General features: G+C 35.7%; 1 protein-coding gene across 1 annotated transcript in view; it reads right to left on the bottom strand.

Annotated features, from left to right (window-relative positions):
* LOC129221010 (tumor necrosis factor receptor superfamily member 16-like) overlaps positions 1-24,568 on the bottom strand; it is a 43,318-nt gene that overhangs the window by 7,394 nt on the left and 11,356 nt on the right. The window contains exon 2 of the mRNA XM_054855446.1: positions 6,309-6,618. Within this exon, the coding sequence (XP_054711421.1) occupies positions 6,309-6,618 (310 nt within the window). The remainder of the gene's footprint in view (positions 1-6,308; positions 6,619-24,568) is intronic.

Genomic DNA, 24,568 nt, shown 5'->3' with positions numbered 1-24,568 from the left:
AACATATTTTTAACATGTGCAAAATGCAATTGTTACATTTTTAAACAAATCATGAATTCCTGAAAAAGAAATAGTGCTTAAAAGCTCTTTTACTGCCAAACTACACTACATACAGAAAGACAAAGGGTGCGCCAACCTTGATCCTCAAATTTTGACATTAATTAGCAATACACATGGGACTGAGTAGAACAACTGTGGGAAGGACCCGCATCCTTTCATTAAGAGGTTTGACGCGCTGTGCCATTGTTTGTAAAAGGACCGTCTCCCTTCCATACGGGCACTTGACACTGAAAACAACTGCTACAATAGGAGCAGTCTCCATTTACATAGATGCACAGGTGCTCTTCTCTAACAAAGGTCATCAGGAAAAATAACACTTGTGTGTGAAGGCTTTTTTTTATATATATATTATTTTATTTTAATAATTATTATCTTTCGTTTTGTTGTTTCGGTTTGTCTCTCGTCCAACACCTGCTGATGAGAACCAAGTCGAACTCAGTGTTGGTGCAGGAAATCTGACACACCCTATTTCTCTCAACAGCCACTTGGGAGGGTGGAATGAGATTAACCTTTAAAAAGAAAAAAGGAATGCTCAAGACCGCTGCCTAATTGCACAAACTAAGCAGATTACTGCATACACGTGTTTGGGCAACTCTTTTGCATTGAAAAAGAATCCCTTTTCAATGCAAAATAGTGAGTTTTTAGATGCAAAGATATCCGCTTATTATTTTGCATTGAAAAAGGAGTTCTTTGAAACTCTGAAACACGTGTATGTGTGCAGCAATCTGCTTATTTTGTGAACAGGGGTGTCTTAATAGGAGGTCACCGGAGGTCAATGTGACCCCCGAAAAATTTCCTTATTTGACAAATTTTGTCTGATGATTCGGTAAATTGAGTATTTCTGCCCTCCCAAAAAAAGTTCGTAGCGCCTCTGTTTGTGCTGCAAAACACTGTTCTTTTACTTAATAACCTTATTTACTTTTTGTTTATTTATTTTTTGATAGCAGATTTTTTTTTCTCCAACTTTTAGTTTTGTTTTCATAAATAAAAGAAAAGAACATGCTGCGGAACCTTCTGATAAAGCACAAAAAGAAGTGGATAATTTTTCGCCTAAATAGTGGCATCCTTTCCTGAAACTTATGATATGACTCTAATAAGATGAAGTCTGACCTTGACAGTGTTCCCGTCTCTTAGTATATTCTAATCATAGTACGGTGATATTAATTAATTATAGCCTTGCTAACAGAGTGCAGCTTTGGGCCTTGAACAGTTTCTTTTAAAGACAAATGTACCAAAAAAACAGGAAATAGTTTAAGATCACCCCAAATGGATGCTTTAAATTCTAAAAAAAAGCAATTGTGGTAATAATCAAATTCTGGAAGATGTTCTACATTTTAATGAATTTCAGAAATGATTTTTAATTTTCAAATGAAAGCGATGAATTTTTTGCAACTTGATAACTCTGTAACGAATTATTTACTCGTTGTGTACGCTGTGCCGCTCTTCTTTCATCCTCTTTTAAATGGAAAAATTGGGGAAATTTTTGAGTCACTTGCAGTCGGTAGTGACAGTTTCTTTAATTCGCAACTCCAACGAACTATAGAGGCACTGCAGTCACTGTTTAATGGCGGACGAAAAAACCAAAACAAACGCACGCCGTAGCGTAGAAAATGCTAATTAGCATAGTAATTTTTGTTTGTATGCATGACTTTTTTTGTTTCATTCTTTTTAAATTAATTTTCAAAGTCTTGTGGATATTTTGGCTCATGTAAAAAGAAATGAGAATTCAAGAAGCATTACTAAACATTAGAAATTAATACAAATTCCGTAGTTCGTAGTTGTAAACAGCCATTTCCACGATGTTGAATTCGAAATTTATCAATTCTTGATGAAACTACATTTTTATTGTAGCCATATAAATATTTCATGTAAATATACCTTTGTTTATCAGTGTTATCAAAAGAAAAAGATGAAAGTTCTTTGTTTTGTTTGGTTAGCGCTAATTGTTTTACATTCGGTTTCGTATGCTTCTAATTTCTGAATTATGATTTAATTCTGTTATGCATCATCAATAAAATTCTCACGGATACATGGCGGTAGTTTTCTTTTTAATTGATCTTCCATTATTTCTTTAAACTTATCGAATTCTGTTATCTTTCTACCATTTTAATCCACACATGATAAAAAATAAAAATGGTTTACAACTGACATGCAAAATCTCGCCAAGCAAGTGTTCTTTGCTCGCACAATACTAAAACTATAACCCTAAACTATAATCTTACTACTTGGCGATGAAAATTCTCAGCGTTAAACCTTTTTCATTCCGTTCTACGATAATACTGCATAATATCCTTCTTTTGAACTTAAGATTAAGAGAAAAAAAGAAAACCATATTCTTACTTACAAATTCACACAAAACAATAAAAAAATTTACCTTGTAGAAAGTTATACTCTTCCAAAAAAAAAAAAAAAAAAAAATGCTTCGAATAGACTTGCAGATGCGAAGTTTTCCAGAAGAAGAAATCCAGAGTTTTCATGTGCTTGGGATTTCACGCCATTTACGACAGTCAACTCACTTTTTAGAGGGAAATAATAAAGACTAACATTATTTTGAGGAGCTCGAGAATAACATTAAGGGACAAAACACTTTCTATTTCTGAAAACAATCCAAGACACATCGAATGCGTTAATAAATACTCATAACAAACTGCCTATGTTTACGTCAACAGACACACATGGAACGCAATGTTTTAGTTTCTTCGGCAGTTATGTAAATCACATAAGGTAAGTACAAGGTAGCGTATTCGAGCGCTGTAGTTCCGAATAGATACTTTTTTGAAATACTAGCCACGATTTTTATTCAAAACGCAAAATGTTATTTCTTTATTTCTAATTTGCTTAAATGCATTCATCAATGGAAGTAACATATTTTTAATAGCTTAGATAACAAAGGCTATATTTCCTGATTTTGGTGAAAAGTATTTTACCAGCCACTCAACGCTATTTGTACTCTTTAAGATCATTCATTTATTTTTTAAAGTGGCAACCGAAAACTGATTTTTTTTAATCCCTATTTTTTCATTTAATCGCCCTGTGGCCAATCATGACTGCTAATTTTGTTCTTTATCCCCTCTGTCAAAAATGTTTCAATGCTACACGACTACGAACGACATTTGTTTGATTTGTAATATGATACGATTAATTGTGCAGATAATTACATTGTAATAGCGTTTCGATTTTCATCTATTGCCCTTGAATGACGACATAATTAACTAGAAAAATTAGTTTAAAGCTTTTACTTTCGAATGTAGACACTTAACCCAACGTAACTAAACCAGTTCCCATTCTTCTCAAGATCAGCGACCTGTAAAATCTTTCCTTTTTGTCCGTTTAGCCGTCTGATTTGCCTGTCATAACGTCTGCTGTGTGTCTGCTCATTGTCTAAAGAAGTAATCTCTAACCGTAATCGAGTTACCATTTTAGAATGGCAATGGATAAGAATCATTCAGAATTCAACATCCGTATAGTAGGAACTGAATCTTTTTTCGCTTTGATTTTACCGTTTTTACTCATCGAATCCCGGTGAGACATTGATCTGTTAAAAAATATAGTAATCTCTCGTTATATTGTGTTTTTGTTTCTCTCAAAAATTAAAGGCAAATAACACTGGGAAACAGTTTGGGACATAATTTCTGTTGAGCTTTATTTTTGAGCAGTTTTAGAGTTGAATAGGAGTTCTGATTTCAAAACTACACTCTGGTTCACGGAATACATAGATCGAAAACAAAAAGGTTTCCAGAAGGTTTGCTGTCATGCCACTCCGCCTTGGGGATTTTCTCTTGAAGGAAAAAAAAAAGTTAATCAATAGGATTCGCATTCGTTGTCTGCCTGGTCCCGATTTGTTCTTGTCCAAGGCAAGCAAGTGATTGAAGTCACAAAATGGCGCAGTTCTGTGTTTACATTTAGTCTATCTTTCCCGCGAATGAAGTATAGTTAGTTTTCTTCCACCACATCAGGTATGTGCTACGGTACTTTATCTGTAGCTATTCGCTTAGCTTATGTGAATCACTTGCCACGGGACAACGTTCTTATTAAGAAAGTCATCGTCCTTCTTTTTATTTTTTTTTTATTTTTTATTTTTTTTAAGACATCGGAAAAATTGCTTTTTTGTTATCTCCGATATAACGAGGAGTTACTCAATCCCTTTAAGAGAATGAAAACACTAAAAGAAATACAAATAACTCCTTTCCCTTCTTATAAGTTTCAAACACCGACCTATGACATCATAATATCGTCCTCAAAATATTCATTTCAACCTCTTTAATATAGTCAAAAGCATTCCTGAAGTTGCTTGTCCAATAATCCGAATTTTTGACAATCCGAACTAGGGAAGACCACGACAGGTTCTGCCAATCTACCCTCTTACTAAAAGGCATCTAGTTGTACTATCGAAGTTATTTGTTTACGTCAAAAGTGAACGACGTCATTCTGGACACTGGTGTCGGAAGAAGAGATGGTTCCCCGTGGGTATTTTCACAAGTTCGGGAGGTGATTGCGCAGTTTTTTGAACTTTGCCGGTTCGTTCACATGGTTCGCCTGCGCGAGAAGAATATTTAAGTGTCGAGTGCCTGACACTAAGGGAGCCCGATTAACCTGTTGGCTGTAACGGTTACGGTTCCCTAGATAGGAATCCTCCGCCGATCCTCCCACACTCGGGCGAGTGCCTTGCCGTGAAAACTGCACGCCTCACTTATTTGTTACCTTCACAACGAACACTGCAACAAGAACGAAGAGCGTCGAAACTCTGTATTTTGAAAAGACATTGCTGAGAGGGAGTGGGGGAATGCAGGGCCCGATTAAGATATCAAGGGGCCCTAGGCCAAATATTTTTTTGAGAGCCCCTTGCATTAAAATTTTATAACTTTAGACATTGCCTTTGACAATATTAGCCATACACTAAGTAATTTCAGCCATTTGGGGTTCCCAAAATTTTGGAAGCCCTAGGCCACGGCCTAGTTGGCCTATTCAGTAATCAGGGCCTGGGGGAGTATGGTTTAAATTTCGGAAAAGAAAACAAGGGACAATGTGTAATAAAAGATTTCTTAACAAAATAACATTTTCAGAACTAGAGTCGAGTGAAGATTATCCAAACCTATCGGGATCGCCCCCCCCCCCCCCCCCATTCGGAAAACTGGACAGGTAACCTAATGAGTATTTCCGACTACCGAAATGCGGTTCAGCTGCAAATATTATTATTAAATTAAGTAGGAGCTAAGGTATAAAAAAAATATATGCATGCAAAAAATTCCTTCATTCTATCCATCAATTACTGAATAGGTGTTCTTTTTCCTTCCATTTTTTAATACTTTTTTGGTTTACGTATTTATTTTTATTTATTTATTTATATCAATATTTTCTCTCTATCTCTTCTTTTTTGAACTGCAATAGCTAGAATTTTGTGGGAGAAAAAGGCGTTTGATTACTTTTTTTTTTGCTTTAAAGAAACTACGCTCTAGAGGGGATGTGAGTGAAACAGGAATTCCATTGCATTATTAATGTTGATTTAAGAGTACATACAAGCCTTTATTGTTACTGTTCTCAACGATATAACGAGAAACTCCCGGGACTTAAAAGCAAGGCAGTAGCTTTGTTAGAGGGGTTACTTAATCCGCAGAATTTAGTTAAACATTTCTTAATGTGATTAAGATTTAATTATTTCGTCATGGAGATGGGAACGACAGTTTAGCAAAAGACACAAAATAATTTGCAGAACTTCCAAGCTGGGGAAATAAAGGAATCCACCAAAAGTTAATTTCTGGCTACGTCATAAGAGTTTAAATAGGGGGGGGGGAGCAAGTGGGGGCTCATTCCCCCTCCCCCAGAATTCCCTTGCTTTTAGTAAAGTAAAATCCCTCTAATGCGGACACTAACGGGACACAGTTTTTTGTCCGCAGTAGAGGGGTGTCCACAAGACAGGGGTTTAATAATGTTATTTGCATTGGAACCGGGGAATTAAAAATTGTCTGCATAAGAGGGATGTCCGTTAGGAGGGTTTTTGCTACTTTTTTCTTTGCAAAAACATAAAACATTTCTTCTCCAGCCATTAATGAATTACTTATTAAAAATGTTGAACTTTATTAACCCTAATCTGTACTGAAATCGGATTCCACGAGGAAATATCTTGCTCAACCATGGAGAAAATATCTGCTCCCCCCCCCCTCCCCGCCTTAAAATTTTGCATATGAGCGCTCATGGGCTACATCCTTTCTTAGAAGTTGCGTCAATGAATGATAAATTAAAAACCTCACCTGTGTGGTTGTGTTGCTGTAGTGGCTGGATGCACCTCTCAAAAAAGTCTGCATTATGGGGGCCCTTGTAGGTGTGGCAGGAATCACAGACAGTGTCTCTCTCCGGTGTGCAGAGGTGGGCCACGTACAGCCCCGTCCCGCACCTGGAACAGGGGTAGCAGGGGCGGTGCGCAGAGGCATGCGAGGAGTAGCTGCGGCCCGCGGGACACGGTTCGCACTCGGTGACCCGGGAGCGAGAGCAGGGGCGAGAGACCCCGTAGCCGATCGGACAGCGCAGGCAGGAGGGGTGGGCGTGGCGTGCCATGGCCACCTGAGGAAAAAAAAGAGTACTTCAATGTCGCAGTCAATATGATAACAAAGCACAGAATAAGGGGCTCATTCAATTCGATTTTGTTTGATTCGATCGAATTCTATTCTATCGAATCGAACAATTCTTTCTACCAACCAATAGCTCAGCGAGAAGTTTCTGTTTGGGTTGAGCAAAAAATAAAAAATCCTGGCTGTGCCATGGATAGAAGCTTGGTATTGATTGTGTTCGATTAGATCGCATTCTCTAGAAATTGAACGAGCTCCTAAAATAGAACCGAAATCAAAAATATTCGTTATGATGAAGAGCTAGTTCTGTCCTTCGACTATATGCCTTAAGAATTTAAATAAAGTTTTCAGTTTTACAATTAAAGAATAAATAAAATCATGTGACTAAAAATAATCATCAATATATTGTTGAGAAATATGACAGCAAAAAGAAAAAGGGTGTAAGTAAACTCGTTTAAGTTATGAGTAAAATGCGTACAAAGCGGAAACATTCGGTAAGCTTGCATTGAAAAGTGTATCTAAATCATTCTGGATAGCAGCATGTACTAGGGTTACTAGTACCATCTTATGCCTTCAAACCGATGAGAGTTTCTTTTACCAACTGTACTAGTTATCTCCAAAGTTTTAATTTTGGCACTGACAGCCCTTTGCTTTTCGTTGCCTAATATGTTAACTTGTGATCTATATCTCTGATACATAATTTTAACAATCATACAAAACGTTGAGCAACCAATGCGGTTCTTCTGTATCTCTCCAGGTGGCGCTTTTTAAATTTATGTATTTTTTATTGCTTTTTTTGAAAAAAATACCATTATTTTGTATGTTGTAGATAAAGTATGAGTATTAAAACTTCATATAAAACCACTTTCATATCATTTATCACTGAATTAACTGGTTTTTAAATTTTTTCTCTTTTTTTTTAATTTTTACTATTCTACAATGCATGTATGAACTATATTAGAGAACTATAGTAGTCTACACTGCAATCGCTAATATGAGCCGTTGAGAGAAAGAGCAGTGTTAGTCAATATGAGAAGATTTTGAGTAATTGAATGGTTTAGTAGCCACTTTTGCACAAAGCATTCTACTGCCGTTCCATTTTACAATTACTGTCTATGGGCAAATGGTTGAACATGGACTTACACCACTTTAGCACAGAATGAGGTGAAAACTAATTTCTAATGGTGTAAACACAAATTAACTTACACCACTTTCGCATGAAGTGGAATCAGGTGAAAAATAATTTCTGATGGTGTAGACACAAATTAACTTTCACCACTTTCTCATGAAGCAGAATGAGGAGAAAAGTCATTTCTGATGGTACAAACACAATTTAACTTACACCACTTTCGCATGAAGTAGAATGAGGTGAAAAATATTTTCTGAAGGTGCAAACACAACTTAACTTACACCACTTTCGCACTAAGCAGAATGAGGTGAAAACCAATTTCTGAAGGTGCAAACACAATTTAACTTACACCACTTTTACTCTAAACGTCTCATACATAACAAGATGATAAAAGCGTAACTGTCACTAAAGTCGCACGAAATCGATGACGTTTTTTTTTCTTCCAAAAAACTTAAGTTTTAACACAACACAGGTAGCATAATAATTACACGAGGAAGCCTTTCAGTGTGTTAATAGGCTATACTTAACCGACATCTAGATCACTGAGCCTTCCTTATTATTAACACAACATCAATGACATGGAGCAAAAAAATATAACAGACGAAGAAAAAGAACGTTGTGAAAGAATGGAACATAAAAAAAAAGTCTCTTGCTATTCGATGGGGCATGAAATCGTGGGTCGGGATCATCTAAAGAGGTCTATTATCGACGTGCGACTAGCTACGGTCGGTTGCTACCGTTGCTTACGACTTTTTTCCCCCTCTCTGGTATTATAGAAAAAAAAAATGATGAAAAGAACGAGTGCTTGATTTTTTCTTTTTTTTTTTCTTTTATCTGTTGACAAGTTTCGGAAAAGGTTAGAAGAATGCGTCTCCAATAACTAAGAAAAGTAAGAGTTATATAATGTTTTTCTGATCAGTGAAACATTGTTTGAAACACATTTGTGATACGTATTGAAAAAATAACTTCAATGGAAGTCAACTGGTGGATTTAAAGTTAGCTGTGTGAGTATAGTTTGTTTTTTCTACAAAAGGAAATACAGTGAAACCTCCGAATAGCGGACAGTCAAGGGACTAGAAGTTTTGTCCGTTATTGGGAGGTGCCCGCTATTGGGAGGAACTACTTAATTTACCTTTTTCAAAATGGGCTGCTGTTCCTTTGTAGAACACAATGGAAACAATTGCGAAAGTTTACTACATTTTACGTCAAATGTAATTAATCTGTTTTTTCTTAATAAAGGTATACTGACAGCACACACTTGTCTCAAAAAGCATTTAATCAATTAAAGTAATCAGTTAAAACAGTTTGACATCTCTTTTTTGCATCACCAACGGCGGCGATTCGGCGGAGCAACCCCCTCCCCTCCACTTTTTCTGGTTAATTTATTTATTTTACCTCTAGTATCACTATTGCATGATTGACAGTTGGCAATATGACCTTGAATATGGGCAAATCTTTTTCATGTCTAAAAATTAAACAACCCAAGGAAACCACGGCGCCATAAAGCCGACTACTACCGGCGCGGCGCCGGTCTGCTCAATTGCATCTCCTGAGAGCCCCAGTTAGAAAAAGCGCCAAGCACTTTTTTATCTTAACTTTTAAATAGTTATTGTGTACAAAATTCATTAAAATCTTAAGAAAAACGTACGTTAATTGTTAGACTGACATCAGTTTTCACTTATCTGCTTCAATACTCTCAAAACTAGCCGTTAAAAATTATGACTTTTATTTTCTTTTTCATTTTTTGCTGCCCGCAAAAAGCACCATACCTTTTAGTTCTTTTTTTGTTTCTGTCCCCAACTTTTAAGCCCCAATCGCTGCTTCTTCCCATTACCACCCTTTTAATTCCAAGAAACAGTGATAAGGAAATGACGGGGGGGGGGGGATATCAGTTGTGGAGGATGAAAAGCTTTGTAAGGCAAGCAGTTACTAAGATGTTCTGTGAAAAAAAAAACGGAAGTGCTACGATCGCAAGGGAAATTTTTTGTGAAATAACTGTCCGTTATTCGGAGTGTCCGTTATTCAGACGGAATTACATGGAATGGCCTATATTGAGGGACTGGGACTTGCAAAAATGTCCGTTAATTAGAGGTGTCCGTTATTCGGGAGTGTCCGTTAAGGGAGGTTTCACTGTATTGTCCACAAGCAGGAATTAATGGAGAATGGAAAGACCGCACTGACACCAAACCGCAAGTTTATACAGGCCCATCATTTCACATTTGTCATGGGGGGGGGGGGGAGTAAACGCTCTAATATATTCGAAGCGTATTATATCGAAAAAAAACCCATACCATTTTTAATAAATTGATTTATCATAGCAAGGGACAGGCAAAAGTCCCCTCCTGACACCTTACAACGCAGGCCTGAGTTTTTATGTATATATGCGTTTATTTATTTATTCATAATCGATATCTAAATTATTAGGGACAGCACTGTTACTTTTTTAGAACATAAAAAATGTATACTACTGATTTCCAAACCTTTTTTTTTTTCTCAAGGGATTAAAATATGTGTTCTGAAGTTATAACGGTATTTGGTTAACCTAATTATTTTCACTTAACTAAAGATATTAAACTAAAAGTAATTTTTTTTTTTTTTTTTTTTGAAATACTCTCTCAATAAACTTTTGTCGCTACTACATTTCTCAGTGTAAGCATTTCAATTGGATTTTGCGAAGAAATTTTTCAACTTACAGTGATAGAAATAGAATAGAATTATAAAAGTTGGGCGGGCTGTAAAAACAAATTATTAGAAGGGTTTAGCTCCCATGAGACTTAAGTTTTGAGCTACTGCTGGTTTGCTGATAACTCTTGTGGGAAAATATGCGAAAGCATCACGGCTGGGTAGGGCCGGTTGTTCTCAGTGCTAACGGAGTAAAGTAACCGTAACCGTCAAGTAATTCGTGACTAGGCGACAGTTGGCTCAGCACAGCGTGTTGCCCGATAGCGTTTCGGACAAGCGACCCCGTTTTTCCCATCAACCTCTTCTAAAGGGTTCGTCCGGACCCCATCTGGTGTGGACTACTTCGTTCTAATTTCAACGCAACAATGACTAATCCAGAAAATTTATAGTTCCCACCCAAATCATTAGACCCAAAAATATTTCGTGCGAAGTTAACGTGTTTGCTAAACATCCACGGCACATTTCGTTCTATCCAAAGTTCTACAGAATTTCAAAACCAACAAGTTTTAGCAATTAATATTGAAGAAGTAATGCTTTGGCAGGTATTATTAACTATGCTTCAGTTTATGTGTCTCACTGGACATCTTACAATGAGTTTACAGAATATGTAAATACAAAATCCGATTTAAAAAGTTAGATGCTTAAAATAAGTTATGAAACGGAGAGTTTTTAATATAATAGCTAAAAGCTTCAAGTTTAAAAGCAAATCCTGAATGTATATGATAAACTTATGAATATTCTATGCGTAGACGTTTGTGTCACTGCAAAGACAATGCGAAGACCCGTTGTTCAAGAGGGTCAGAAAGGGGAATTTTGCCCTGGACTTTGAGAAGACAATGTATTTTCCTACATGCGGGAGTGGTTTTTTACTGTTTTCCGATTTAATTCGCATTTATTATCCCCCTCCCCCCCCCTGCGATGAAAAATTTGAAATGACAGGCCTCCACCAAAAGCTAGGAAGAGCAATTGATTTCCAAGAATATGAAAGAATATTTGACTTATTTACCAGAACATCAATTTATAATTTTATGTACTTAAAATTGCAATTCAACGTTAAAGCTTCACATAAGCATACACTTATTTCAGCCATTTCTCTTGCTGTAAAATATGATTTAGGTTTGTTAGATATTTTACCCGAGGAATTGGGGCGATACAGCAAATATCTTTATCTTTACTAATATTATAAAGAGAGAGGGCGGATTTTTGTGTGTTTATATGTTCGAGGTAATCTCCGGAACCACTGCACCTATTTGAAAAATTCTTTCACTATATGAAAGGTGCTTTCTTACTGAGTGACATAGGCTATAATTCGAAAAAATCCGATAAATAGTTCTTTTTTTATTCAAATTTAGGTCCAAATTTCACGTAAATTGCCTACTATTGGCTATTAAAGGGGCGACAAATTACTTGCACATATTAATATTATATATCGTTAAAAAGGGTAGAATTTTCTGCGTTCTAAACTATTTATTTCAATGCTCCAACTTAATTACGGCGGGAGTAATTTGCGTTTTTAGCTCGAACTTTTTTAGGCTTAGCTGAAACTTAGGCACTACTTTCTTTATTAAATCTATCAATAAAAAGTGAAGGAATTGTCCCACAGTTTTCTCTTTGACAGCATTGGAAAAAGCGAGATTTTTTACTCCAGATCTCTCTCGACCTATGGTCGAAGAAATGAGCTTCTTTCTTCAAAGGAAAAAAAGTTGCAAGCGTTTTTAAATCAATTCCGAAATATGTCATTTTGATTCAGGTTGTCAACCATTTTATTTTCGCGTTTCCATGGTTACGCTTTTTGAATCCATTGTATATTTTCTTATTTTGCATCGGATTTCTTAAATTTATTTTATTTCATGTTTCCATGGTTACACTTTTAAAATCCATCCTTCGCATTTTAATTTCTTAAAAGTATTTTAATATCTGTCGTCATTGTTTGGAAGGGTAAGTTTGCATGGTGTTTTTTTTTTCTTTTATTTAAGTTACTCTTTAAGTTATTAAGTTATTCTTTTAATTAATTGTTGAATATAAGTCACTTGACACAATTTTTGCTCTCAAGGTAAATCGGACAAAACTGGGCAACGCAGCTCCTAATATATAAAAATTTAAAAGCTACTGTTAATGTGATTTTATACCTTTTTGTTTGTTTGGTGAAACATTTATTATTGCCAAAAAAAAAACATCCGCTTCACTCGCAAAAGGGCTAGGTTCGTTAGCGTCGGCGCTTGGCACGTTAGGCGCTGAGCAGTTCAGTCTAGGATTATTGTTTTAAGGCAACCGTTAATGTAATTCATTGTTTTGACGATTTGTTTTGAAAGAAAAGAAACTTTTGATTTGTTTTTATCCGAGTGAAATGTACGACATTTTCTTTTTTTTTTTTCTGACGATGATTTCTGAATGCATGTTCCACGGGATGTTTTTTTTTTTTTTTTTTTTTTGAGCAATCACGATTGCTTATTGTTCTCACTTGACCGTCCTTGATGTTCCGGTTCCTTTTTCAGCTTGGACCAGGGCCTCTGCAGCACCACCGCCGGCCGTCCTCCAGGCGCGGCTGTCCCCCGGTCCTGAGCTTTTCCTGGTCGGAGGCGTCCATGTCCTACACACACGCACGCTCACACACATACAAGCACACGACTTCACACATTCCTACACACATTCCTACACACACTCATGCCTGCACACAGACACAAACACACATGCCTATGTACTGTCGAAACGTACAGTACGCGAAACACCAAAACACATACCCAAGATCACATTAATTACAATTCTTTAAAGAAAGAAACAGCTTTATTCTTACTAGGTGGCATGGTTAAGATGCAGCATTATAACACAAATACAATTGCAAGAATAGTGCTTTTAAAAGAATTTAAAACTACTCCTTGATCAAATACTAACTCTAAAATTAACCCCTAATAAAAGTTAAAATACATTAGTTATCACACGGCCAGAATTTTCGCCTATATATATTTACAAAAGCCCCAAGCCCAAATAACTCTCTGCTTAAAATTAACTAATATGAAATTTGAATTTCACACACATTAAAATAACTTCAGCCTATGACAACATAATACCACAATTTGCACAAATTAAAAAGTTCTTATGTAATACATTAACATTACTTCACAGTGGTTGAATTCTACGACGAGGCATCAAACACTAAAAATCTCACACGCTGTACAAAAGGCACCAATTCGACCTTGCTTCAAAGGTCTAGCGTAGGCTGAATGATTTGAGGATTTGCCCGCTGCCGGTAGCTCCCGAACTCCGATTCCTGCTACTATTTTCACGAGCCACAAGACTTACAATTTCCAACCATCCGATGCGTTCATTGGCTCCCAGGTCTGGTCCATGGGGCCTCTACTTCCGACACAGCGATGAATTTAGTCTGGCAGAAGATTCTGATAGTTTCTTGGTTCACTTATGTGATGCCGAGACTTCACATCTTAGCGAGGAACATTTATCTGCACTTAACCTTCCAAAGGGCCATCTTTACATTCACTATTTGAACGAAACTCGAGAGGCTGTTTCAGCCACGCACGCAAGGCGAGATGATATGCGAAAAAAAGGAAACTTTAGCTCTTTCGTACTGCCTTATATCCATTGCGTCATTTCCAACTGCTGCCACTACGCTTTTGGGCAGTACACCTACATACACACACACACACACACGAACGCCTACACACACACACACAAACGCCTACACACACACACAAACGCCTACACGCACACGCGCGTACACAACACTCACTCACACACATGCATACATACACTTACACACACACACACACACGCACCCACACACATACACATGCGCCTACACAAACACACACATGCGCCTACACAAACACACACGCGCATACACATGCTCGTGATTGCGAAACACATAATTTGAATTCAATATGCCAAAAATTCAAATTAATATATATATTTTTTTCTTTCGTTAGACGGATGGATTATGATAACGTGGTTGCTGGGCAAGTTTGGCAATAAACAATAGAGCTGCAGAATTATTTTTACATTTAAAAGATATTATTTGATTTCTGTTTTTGTTTATTTGGCGAAATATTTTAAACTGCAGTAAAAACCGCTTCATTCGCTAAGTAGAGTTTTAAAGCAACTGTAAATCAAATTTAACGATTTGACGAAAAGTTTTTAAACTCCAAAGAAACTTAAATCTTTTTTTTTTTTTTTTTAAGGTTTGTACGCATTTTATACAAAGAAAAACGATCATTTCACATCAGAGGCGGAGGGGACGTCAATTCTTTTTATTCAACGGACTTCCATTACATTTTTAGCACGGGCATCGCTGTGCGGGTACTGCTAGTAAGTAATAATGAGAATTGCCGTTACAAACTTTTCAATTTATACTTTGTTACAAGATGCATTGAATGAGCATACAGGAATAAATTTGCAGGAAATCCCTGTAGAAGGTGCTTGCCATTGTCATAAACCAGTCGACAGTTTAAAAAGGTGAGCAGGATCAGCAACAAATGAAATAGATTCGCTAGAACGAGAAAAGGAAGCGAGGAACACGTTGGCTATACTAACGGATTTGGTGGAAGAAATCTCGTAGAACAAATAAATTGCAGATTAATGGAGAAGGCTTATGTCAACTTGTTCAAGGTTCCAGCAGAAACAGCTCTCCCAGCACGCCAACCACTGATCAAGACATAATGATAATACAATTAAGCCTGAAAAGGGGAAGAAAGTATATTCAAGCAGTTAAGATATTGTATATTTATTCTATATCTCTGTTCGTGATTCGACGCCTCATTTACAGATCGACACGCTCGCACATTCCTGTCAACGGGAGCACCTCGTTTGCATGGACCTTTTTCGTGACAGGACGCCTGGTTGGGCCCCTTAAAATGTGGGGCCCGTTGTGTGGTACTTGTGTATGCGTGATTACTGCTAGCACGGGCCGTTAGTTTCTTGTCTTTACCCAACAGTAATCGATGGCTATTACGATTGTTTTTAGTTGAAGTTTTTTTTTTTTTTTTTTTTCGAAAAGGGGGGAGGTAACTTTTGCTCTAGCACTAATCGCTGAAGAAGGGGGTGAGTTGTAACCATGATGTGATGCGAAGGTCACCTGTCGGCACGACACCTTAGGCCCGAAGCTTAGGCTAGAAAATGCGACGCCAATTTCTTTATGCTGATGAGCTCTTCATTTGAATTTGGCCATCCTGGCTCCTAACATGCAATCGCCATTCGTGCATCCGCCAAGAGACAAAGATAAGAAAGAAACATACCATGTTCTCTAGCCTTAGTATCAAAGTTCCCTCATTTTATAAAGCTTGATGAAACTGCCTGAAGAAAGGTTACTTCTCAAGGTCGATGAAGGCATTCAAATTAAAGGAGTAAGCGAGTAAGCGGGGGAATACAGTAACTAAAGTGGTTGTAAGAATATTATACCAACAAACCCAATCTAGTTATATTCAAAAATATTTTACAAAGATTCTATCAAGGTTTACTCCCAACATTTTTTTTTCTTTCTTTCTTTTTTTAACTCTCATCAAGGAACTCATATAGACATCAATGAAAATGTCTACTTTTTAAGCATATGATTTAGTTATAACATTTTTCTACCGGCTGAAACTTAAAATCAAACATTAAGAAAAGTAAACGCGAAAAATTTATTTCAATTAAAATGTTTATCTTCGTGTGGAATAGTTTAGAACAATATAACCAGGTTCAACAGGCAATAAAATTAAAGGTACGTGTTTTGGAGTCAATGATAACTGAGAATAGCTTTTGTCTTATGTCCTTTTATCCATAAGGTTGGAACTCCTCTTTTTTCCAATAAGTTTGTTGCTTTGCAGTGAAAAAAAAGATCTCTTGTTATCACGAAATCGTCTCTACAATTTTATTGTTACTATTTGTGCGTTTTTAATGTTTTTCTATTTATTTTGTATGCTTAAGATAGGCTGTTCTTACATAAACTTTGCTCAATAAGCGCTGTTATTTTTTTTATAAATCACATAACACCGTATTATATATGTCTTACCAATACTTAGTACCAAAATTTAGAATCTTACTAGATGGATTCAGAAATCAGTTGCACTTGCTTAGTTACACCAAGAATAAATAACCCTCAACCAGCTCTTGAGATAGCTTAGGGAAAAGGATAATTGTTATTGCTATTTTTACGCTGTCGTTCTGTTCTTACATAAACTTAGCCTAAAAGTTTTTTTTTTTAATTTTTATTTTTTTTAAATTTATTTATTTATTTTAATAAATCAAAGATTGCCACATTAAAGTCTTACCTATAGTTAGTACAACCAAAACTTTAAGCAGCCATGGACGAAACCCTGAATCGGTTTTGCCTTCTAACCTACCAGTGACGGATTTACCACGTCGAAACTGTCGCAATTGCGAGGGAGCCCCACGACTGTAGGGTCCCCCAAGGGGAATCAAAAATGCACATAAGTACTTTACACAATTCTGTAATAGACAAAAGGGGCCAGAAAAATGCATTGCGACAGCCCCTCAAACCAGTAAATCCGCTACTGTAATCTACTGTAAGAATAAGTGAACACAAGGTAAGAATAAAAGTTCAGTCAACTCTTGAGAAAGCTTAAGGGGAAAGAATTTACAGCAAAAGCACGAATTTGATTATTAGTACAAAAATTTTATACAGCAGCTGCCTGAATCCGAAATCGGTACAAGAACAAGCTAGCAATCAGCTCCTGAGAAACATTAAGGGCAAAGAATGATAGCAAAAGTATGAATTTGACAATTAGTACAAAAATTTCAAATAACATCAGCTTCAACCCGAAATCGGTTGTACCTATTAACCTATTACAAGAATAAGCTAGCAATCAGCTCGAGAAAGCTGAAAGGCAAAGAATGATAGCAAAACTATGAATTTAACAATTGTGCAAAAAATTTAAATAGTAATGAGTTAAACACGAAATTGGTTGTACCTACTAACCTACTGCAAGAATAAATAGGCAAGAATAAGCTCTTGAGAATTAATCAGTTCTTGAGAAAGCTCAGGGGCAAAGAATGATAGCGAAAGTACGACTTTTTTTTTAGATGCTGAGCTCGTTACGTTTATATAATGTATTGAGTGGTCATAAAAGTCAACTTCAGTGCCCTCCCTTCATCCAGTTTGTTGAAGCACCTTTGTGATCTCCTGGTGGCATCGTATTCCCAGGTAAATCGGGTCTCCCAGGTAACGCTCCGGGCTGTCATGTTAATGGGACACTTCCAGCACACAATGTCAGAAGGAAATCGAAAAGCTTACAAATGGCCAATGTCATTAAGAAGCAGGTATTTACAATGGCAATGATTAAATCTTGTGCGAGCTTTCGGAATATTTTACGAAAGCAAATACAAACAGTTCGCGATTGAAGGATGTGCTGAAAGCTTGCCGCCGCAGGGTTGATTGATTGAACTAATGGATGATATAATTGAGTTCAGAAAGAAGCTATTGTGAATTCTGAAAGACTTTTGCCGACGCTTTGCCGAGGCTTAGGCTGATGACAAAAGTTTTGGGTATGTGCTACATAAAGCAATAATCGTTTGAATGAGTTCAGCCTGAAGCTGCGTCCTTTTCTTTAGAAAATCTTTTTACGCTGGTATTTAAAAAGAATGCCTGAAGATTTTCTTTCAAAAGACAAGTGTCATAAAAAATGCCGAGTCACCTTGTAGGTAATAATGTTGTTGAAAGGAAATTCTGAAAGTGCTTACTTAGCACATTGAATAGTTGTAAATAAAAACTTAGTTTTGTTCGATAGTTATTATAACCACAACATTAGTGTATTGCTGAAATTGGGTTGTTCTAAGCCTTTCAGTACATGAATGTTAATAGCTGGGATAGCAGTATATTGGCAAAACCGAGATGTCTGAATCATCCTAACAGCATACTTTAAATCCTTCTTAAGGACATCATTGGCAGGTACATACGTTGTTTGTACTTATCACAAATATTTTGAGTAAAAAGTTGAGAACAGATATTTATTAAGCTTATTTTCATAACTCCTCGCCCGTTACCCATGCTGCTTCTTTTCAAACGTTCAAATATAAATTACGAAATAAGAAAAACTATGGCAGGAAGAGATTAATCAAGATGTACGTGTTTCTGGAATAAAGATTCAGCATGAAATTTTCATTCATATTTTGCTGATTCTTAAACGAGTCTTTAAGGAAAAACTATATTTTTAATGAAAAACTTTTCATTTTCTTCCCAAAAACGCAAACATGCTTTCAAAATAAAAAGATGTTTTTTTCAAGTTTGGAAGATTTTTTATTTAAATGTATATAAGAGCTATATTAAAGTTTCTAGAAATGATTATTATACACTGCAATAATAAAGAAATAAAGGAAGAACGAAAGAAAACACAAAAACAACAAAGTGTGATTTCAATCTGAAAAATGTAGTTTTCACATAATGTAATGAAAGTTTTAAATGCGATTTTTGTTCTTTGAACTTTGAAAATCCCATAAAAATAACGCTTTCCGAATGCATAAAAGTAAATTATTTGCTTCAGAAAATCCCACGACATTTTTCAGACACAAAATACAACTAATTTACATGAAACTAAAATTACATGAATGAGCAATAAATGAAAACGCTGACACTAACGACCTAAAAGTGCGCAACTAGCTTTTATATTCACTTTTTCTGCAAAAAAGAAAACAATTCCGCGCAATTTAGCAGTCGGCTGACACCGACACCCAGCTCTATTATGTAAAAGAGCCTTCGAATTTCATACGAATTCTTGGACAAAAATTATTCTCTATCTTATATTCTGATTGTAGAGAATTCTAGTCAAGAAATATGCCTGCCTCGTGTAGGCACAATAGTCACTTGTCAAGAACAGTCGCTTCTCCATAAATTCTCTGAGAATGAGGTATCGTATCAAGACAGCAGCGCATTATTTCTTTCTTTATCTTCGCCTCTGCATTATGCTGCTGCATAACATCTTTGAAACGGCGAGGGACGTTTCTCCGGGCTCCTTGGAGTGTGACACCGTATTTCATCCACGTGACAACGGCCAGAAAGAAAAGTAACAAATCAGTGAGGAAGGAGGGAAACTTCTCAGCTCTATTTATAATTCGGGAGAAATATTTCCGAGATTGAGTTTATTTTGTAGAGTACTTCAGAATACTGGAAATAGATTAGCTTTACATATTCGGATATGTAAGAGAAACGTGAAGTCTAAAAAAAAAAAGGTTTCAGCAAAAATTATAAAACTCACAAATGTAAAAGAAATTCAAACGTTATCTATGTTATTTAAAATATTGTTAGCTTTATTTGTAGCCATTACGTTTATTTTGTCTGACTTTCATATTTTTATAGCAATTTTCTAGTACTGAATATGCACATCTCCTTGAAATGTTCTTAGAGTTGTTACCCGAGAATGGCATGTAAATTAAAATCACATATTTAAATTATTTTAAAAATGTATTTTTCTTTCACTGCGAGATTTAATTTATTAATTTCTGTTGATATGAACTCACACACTGTACTACACATTTAAATTTGAAACAAAATCATTGGACACTAATTTTTAAGATGTCTTCCTTTTTTTTCCTTTTCACTCATCATCCCGTTCTTTCCCACATTGTACTCCCCTCTCCCCTCCCCCAATTATCAAATGTGTCTGAATGTGTGTTTTTGTGGCACTTAGTGCATATAAACAGTTTCCACATTTTGATGATTATTTTGGTTGATTTCAAAGAACAATTTGGGACGCCGAACGTTTCCGATGAACAAATTTAACTTTTTGAGGAATTAAAATAAAATTTTACAGCAAAGCATTAATTTTAGTCAAAAGCCAGTATAAAATATAGTATAAAATAAATTTTCACAACAAGGAAAAACATAGATAAGAGATAGCGTAGTTGAAAATACAAGGAATAGTTATATAGGAAAACAAAACACTATGACAAATTTATTTTTTAGAAAAAATAAAAATACGATGGGGTTAAAACTATAATCCTCAATATCTAACAAAAAGCTTTCGCTTAAAATAAATTAAATCTATTTTTTAACTTTGTTTCCCGAGGAAAGGCTTCAAAATTTGCTCAAGATTTTATATTATGTACAAATGAATGTCGGCAAGAAAGATGACTTGTTGAAACATATACGAGTATAACAAGTTTTGACTTGCTGTTGAGGTTAACTTCCTTTTGGCAACCTATATTCTCATGAAATATATTATTTGATTGTATTTCATGCAACTAAAGCCTCCATAGAATAATTGTGCTTTCTCAAGTTGTTGATTCAACTTTCCAATGAAGGACAGCTGCCCGAGATAAACTTTCTCTAAAAAGTCAATATCGTTTGCAGTGCGGTGATAAGTTTATTTTTCAGGACGAAGGCAATTTGAAGTGATTCGATCTTATCTATCTGCAGTGTGGAGGTTTGATCAAAGTTCTTTTTGTGTGTGTGCGTTATACTTCTAAGTAACATCTGCTCAAAAAGATGGTGTGTTGAAATCTAGTCGATAAAAAGTACCAAAACCGCTCCAGTCGAAAATACTATCGAAAACTTCTTAGCTCTCATCCCATGCATGTGTGTTATTTAATAGCACTTGAACAAATTACTTAACTATGCTCGAATAAAAAAATATATAAATCTTACATGGTAGGAAAAAAAAAATCCTGTAAATTTACGGTAAAAGTACAGGCATCCGCGTTGCCAGCACTTGTATAAAAAAGCAAAATGTTTGTATTTTAGAAAATTATCAATGCATTCAGCTGCAAAATTATTTTCACACTAGAATTAAAAGCAATTATTATTTCATTAATGTCATTTGGTTTTCTTTAATGACCTTCATTCGAAAGTTAAACGGAGATGAATTATAACCCGGAATGCTCCAGCATCTCTTAAAGCGGATAATTATTATTATTTTTTTTTTTTTGAAATCTTTTCACGTTTTTGAGATCGATTTTATTTGAAAATATATCTTGGCATCTTAAAACAGAAAATAATACTTCCAGCTTTGAATTCTAATTTTTCTCGATGTCTTTGGGAATGAAATTCAACAAACGTTTTAGGGCCATTCCACGGAAAACTATCATTTTGTCCCGCGCGTGATGCTTCATTTTTGACATTAAAAATACTACTTTAAAATATTGGTGAACAAATTTTTTTGCTAAACAAATTACATACTTATGTGTGATATCTTAAGCAAAACATTTCGTCATTACCCTTTAAAACTTTAACTTTTTAATGGAACTAAACTTTTATCTTTTTAATGAAATATATGGACCGTCACGTGCGGGACAAGCGGTTGACTTTTTTGTGGAATGGCTTTTTATCTGTTCGAATTCATGCTACACTGATAAAATGCGGTTAGGATATGCATTTAATCAGAAAGAGGAATGCATCCAAAATGAGGTAATAAATAAACATTCCAATTCTTTAGCCGTTTCGAGATCAGTTTAAAAGGATGACGTTCTCCAAGCCTATGTGTCTGGCATTTTTTGATGCTCGCATGGCTCTTGCCATGGTCGAAAAGACACTAGGTTTTCGCTCTTGTGGATATTCCTTGAGAAACCGAAATCACTTCCTCTACACCTCTTATCGGTCAGCAATCCGCGTCAACAGCATCCTCTCAGCTGATGGAAAACAACCCTTTGATTCCCATTATAAATAATGGCGGCAGTTGTTGATTCCTACTTATCGATAGCCTCCACTTTGGTCACGCAGGACAGAGGGAGGATTCAAATCTGAAACTACGGCGACAATTTATCTAAAAGTGGATATTTTCCTGTTGAAACAAGGGTATTCCGAGGAAATATATTCGTAACAAAAATCAACTATAGGAGGTGCTGCAGTCTTCGACCAATGGCGGCTGAAAGAGGTAAAGCCAAGATTGAACCACTTGCATAAGCTATACCTTTTTTTTGCCCGAGTACCGCACCTTATATGAAGAAAAATCTCGGGGACCAGAACACATATAAAATTAAAATAAACCTGAATATCTTAGGTAACATGAAAAAAACGTGGAAAAGGAAAGAAAATTACATTTTTTTTTTTTTTTGTCCGAGCTTATTTTATTGAAACGAAGTTATCATTTGCTTTTTGAAATCAATTTCTGAAAATTTAGCTTTAAATTTTCAGCATACATTCGTAATGCCGACTGAAGATTATCGGTTGGTTCTTGGTTTTGAAGGCTTCTAAAATAATTTTTTCGATTCGCGACATTGAAAATATCAACGGGCTACATGGATCAGCTTCGCGGGTCACATTAGAAGCGCAGACCGTAGTTTGGGCCCCATTGACCAATCTAGTGAGACCCTGTCCGAGCAAAATTTAAATGTTTTACCACTTTTGCTCATTCCTTAAATCACCGCAAGATCGCGTATTTAATCTCTAGAACTGCGAATAGCTTTGCTCTGAATGCTGTCAAGCTGTCATAAAGCAACAGCTTTTCAAAACACCGTCAGTTGTATATGAGAAGAAAGTACGTCATTTTAATCAGTAGCTGCCAAGTAGTACATTGTAAAAAATATCCTCTGATAATTTAAAGTATAAAAAATCAAATAGAATTGTTCTACTGCTACATTTTTGAATGTTGTCAGAACATGGATACGAAAAATAAATGACGTTTCAAAAGTTCGATGTTTATAAACATTATATTCGTATTTCTCTGGATTCATGTATAGTTATCATTGCTAAATAATAATTTTATGCATTTTCTAAATGTAATTTTATGCTAAATAATAATTTTGTGTTACAAACCTACCGCAATGAAAATTTGGCGAACCACGAGTGATACCTTTTGGAAGTCGATTTCTATTGACAGAATTCAAGAAATGGCCGTAAATTTCGTCTTATTCAGTTATATCATGGAAAACATTGGTCTTTAGGTAAAACTAATGTAGTGTTTTTTTTTATAAGTTAGCTAGTTAAAACATTCCCATTTACAACAACATAGTCTTGATACAAACACCATGCACCGATTTAACTTGAGGATGGTCAAAACGGACATTTCAGTTGTTCATTCAAAAAATAAAAAGTCCCCCCCCCCAAAAAAAAGCTTAAAAATTCACTCAGTTATGATTAAAATGGAGACTGAGCTGAAAGTTGAGTAAAAATTTGTATGTGAATACAATACTTCCTTTGCTTTATACAAGAAAGTAATAATTATATTGGCAATTTGTATAAGCATTTATTATATTGGTGCTCAAGCATAATTGCATTTCAATTAACTTTGATTTTGATCCTTTTACAAAAACTCATTTGCCATCCCTGTTCCCCGCTTGGCCAACCTTCAAATGGTAGTTTATTCAATCTTCAGAAATATTTGTTAGTCCAATTTACAAGTATTAGCTTTTCCAACCTACTATCATTCCTAGATGATTATTGTACGCATTAATAGCTGCTGTTCGTAATTGTTCTACAAATTTACCACAATGACAAATATTAGTCCAACCTTCAAATAATTTTTGTAAAACTTTTGAATATTGGTTTGACCGATATTCAAATACATAATTTAGTCTAACCATCTAACTTTCAAGTATTAGTTATTCTAACCTTGAAATAGTAGTCTGTAAAATTTTCAATTTTTTGTTTGTCGGATCTTCTAATATAATATTTCTTCTTACCATCTGACCTTCAAGTATTAGTTATTCCAACCTTCCAACCTTAATTATTCCAACCCACAAATATTAGTTTGTCCAACCTCCAGATATTTTGTCCAACCCACAAACATTAGTTTGTCTAACCTTCAAATAGTCGAGTGTAACAGCCCACTTGGGCAAGGTGCGCTGCCTTCCTCCTTCAGACGGCGCACCCCTGACTTTCTTCTGCAAATGTGAAGGAGGATTTCCTTCATCGACGCGCACCGTCCGCCACTCCTTACTCACTTGCAATGATCCCCTTTCCTTCCCTCATAAAGAGCTGTTTCACAGTGCACGCGAATGGAATGGACAAGCGGAGTTTTACACTTCCTCCACCAACACTAAAACCTCCGTTGCCTCTAAATATGGACCTACCATGAGGGCCTTGTTTACCTCAGAACTTTTATAGGATTAAAATAGAGACTATTTTTTTTATCATTTATTTTTACGAAATGAAATTGATGTCTGGTACTCTTGTTTATTATCTTATTTGCATACAGTATAACCTGTAAAGTTGACCACTCATATAAGTTAACAGCTTTTGTCAGGAACATATACT

The sequence above is a fragment of the Uloborus diversus genome, chromosome 4 (assembly GCF_026930045.1).
Source record: "Uloborus diversus isolate 005 chromosome 4, Udiv.v.3.1, whole genome shotgun sequence".
In the NCBI taxonomy this organism is placed as follows: domain Eukaryota; kingdom Metazoa; phylum Arthropoda; class Arachnida; order Araneae; family Uloboridae; genus Uloborus; species Uloborus diversus.
This window is presented reverse-complemented; position numbering and strand designations above follow the sequence as displayed.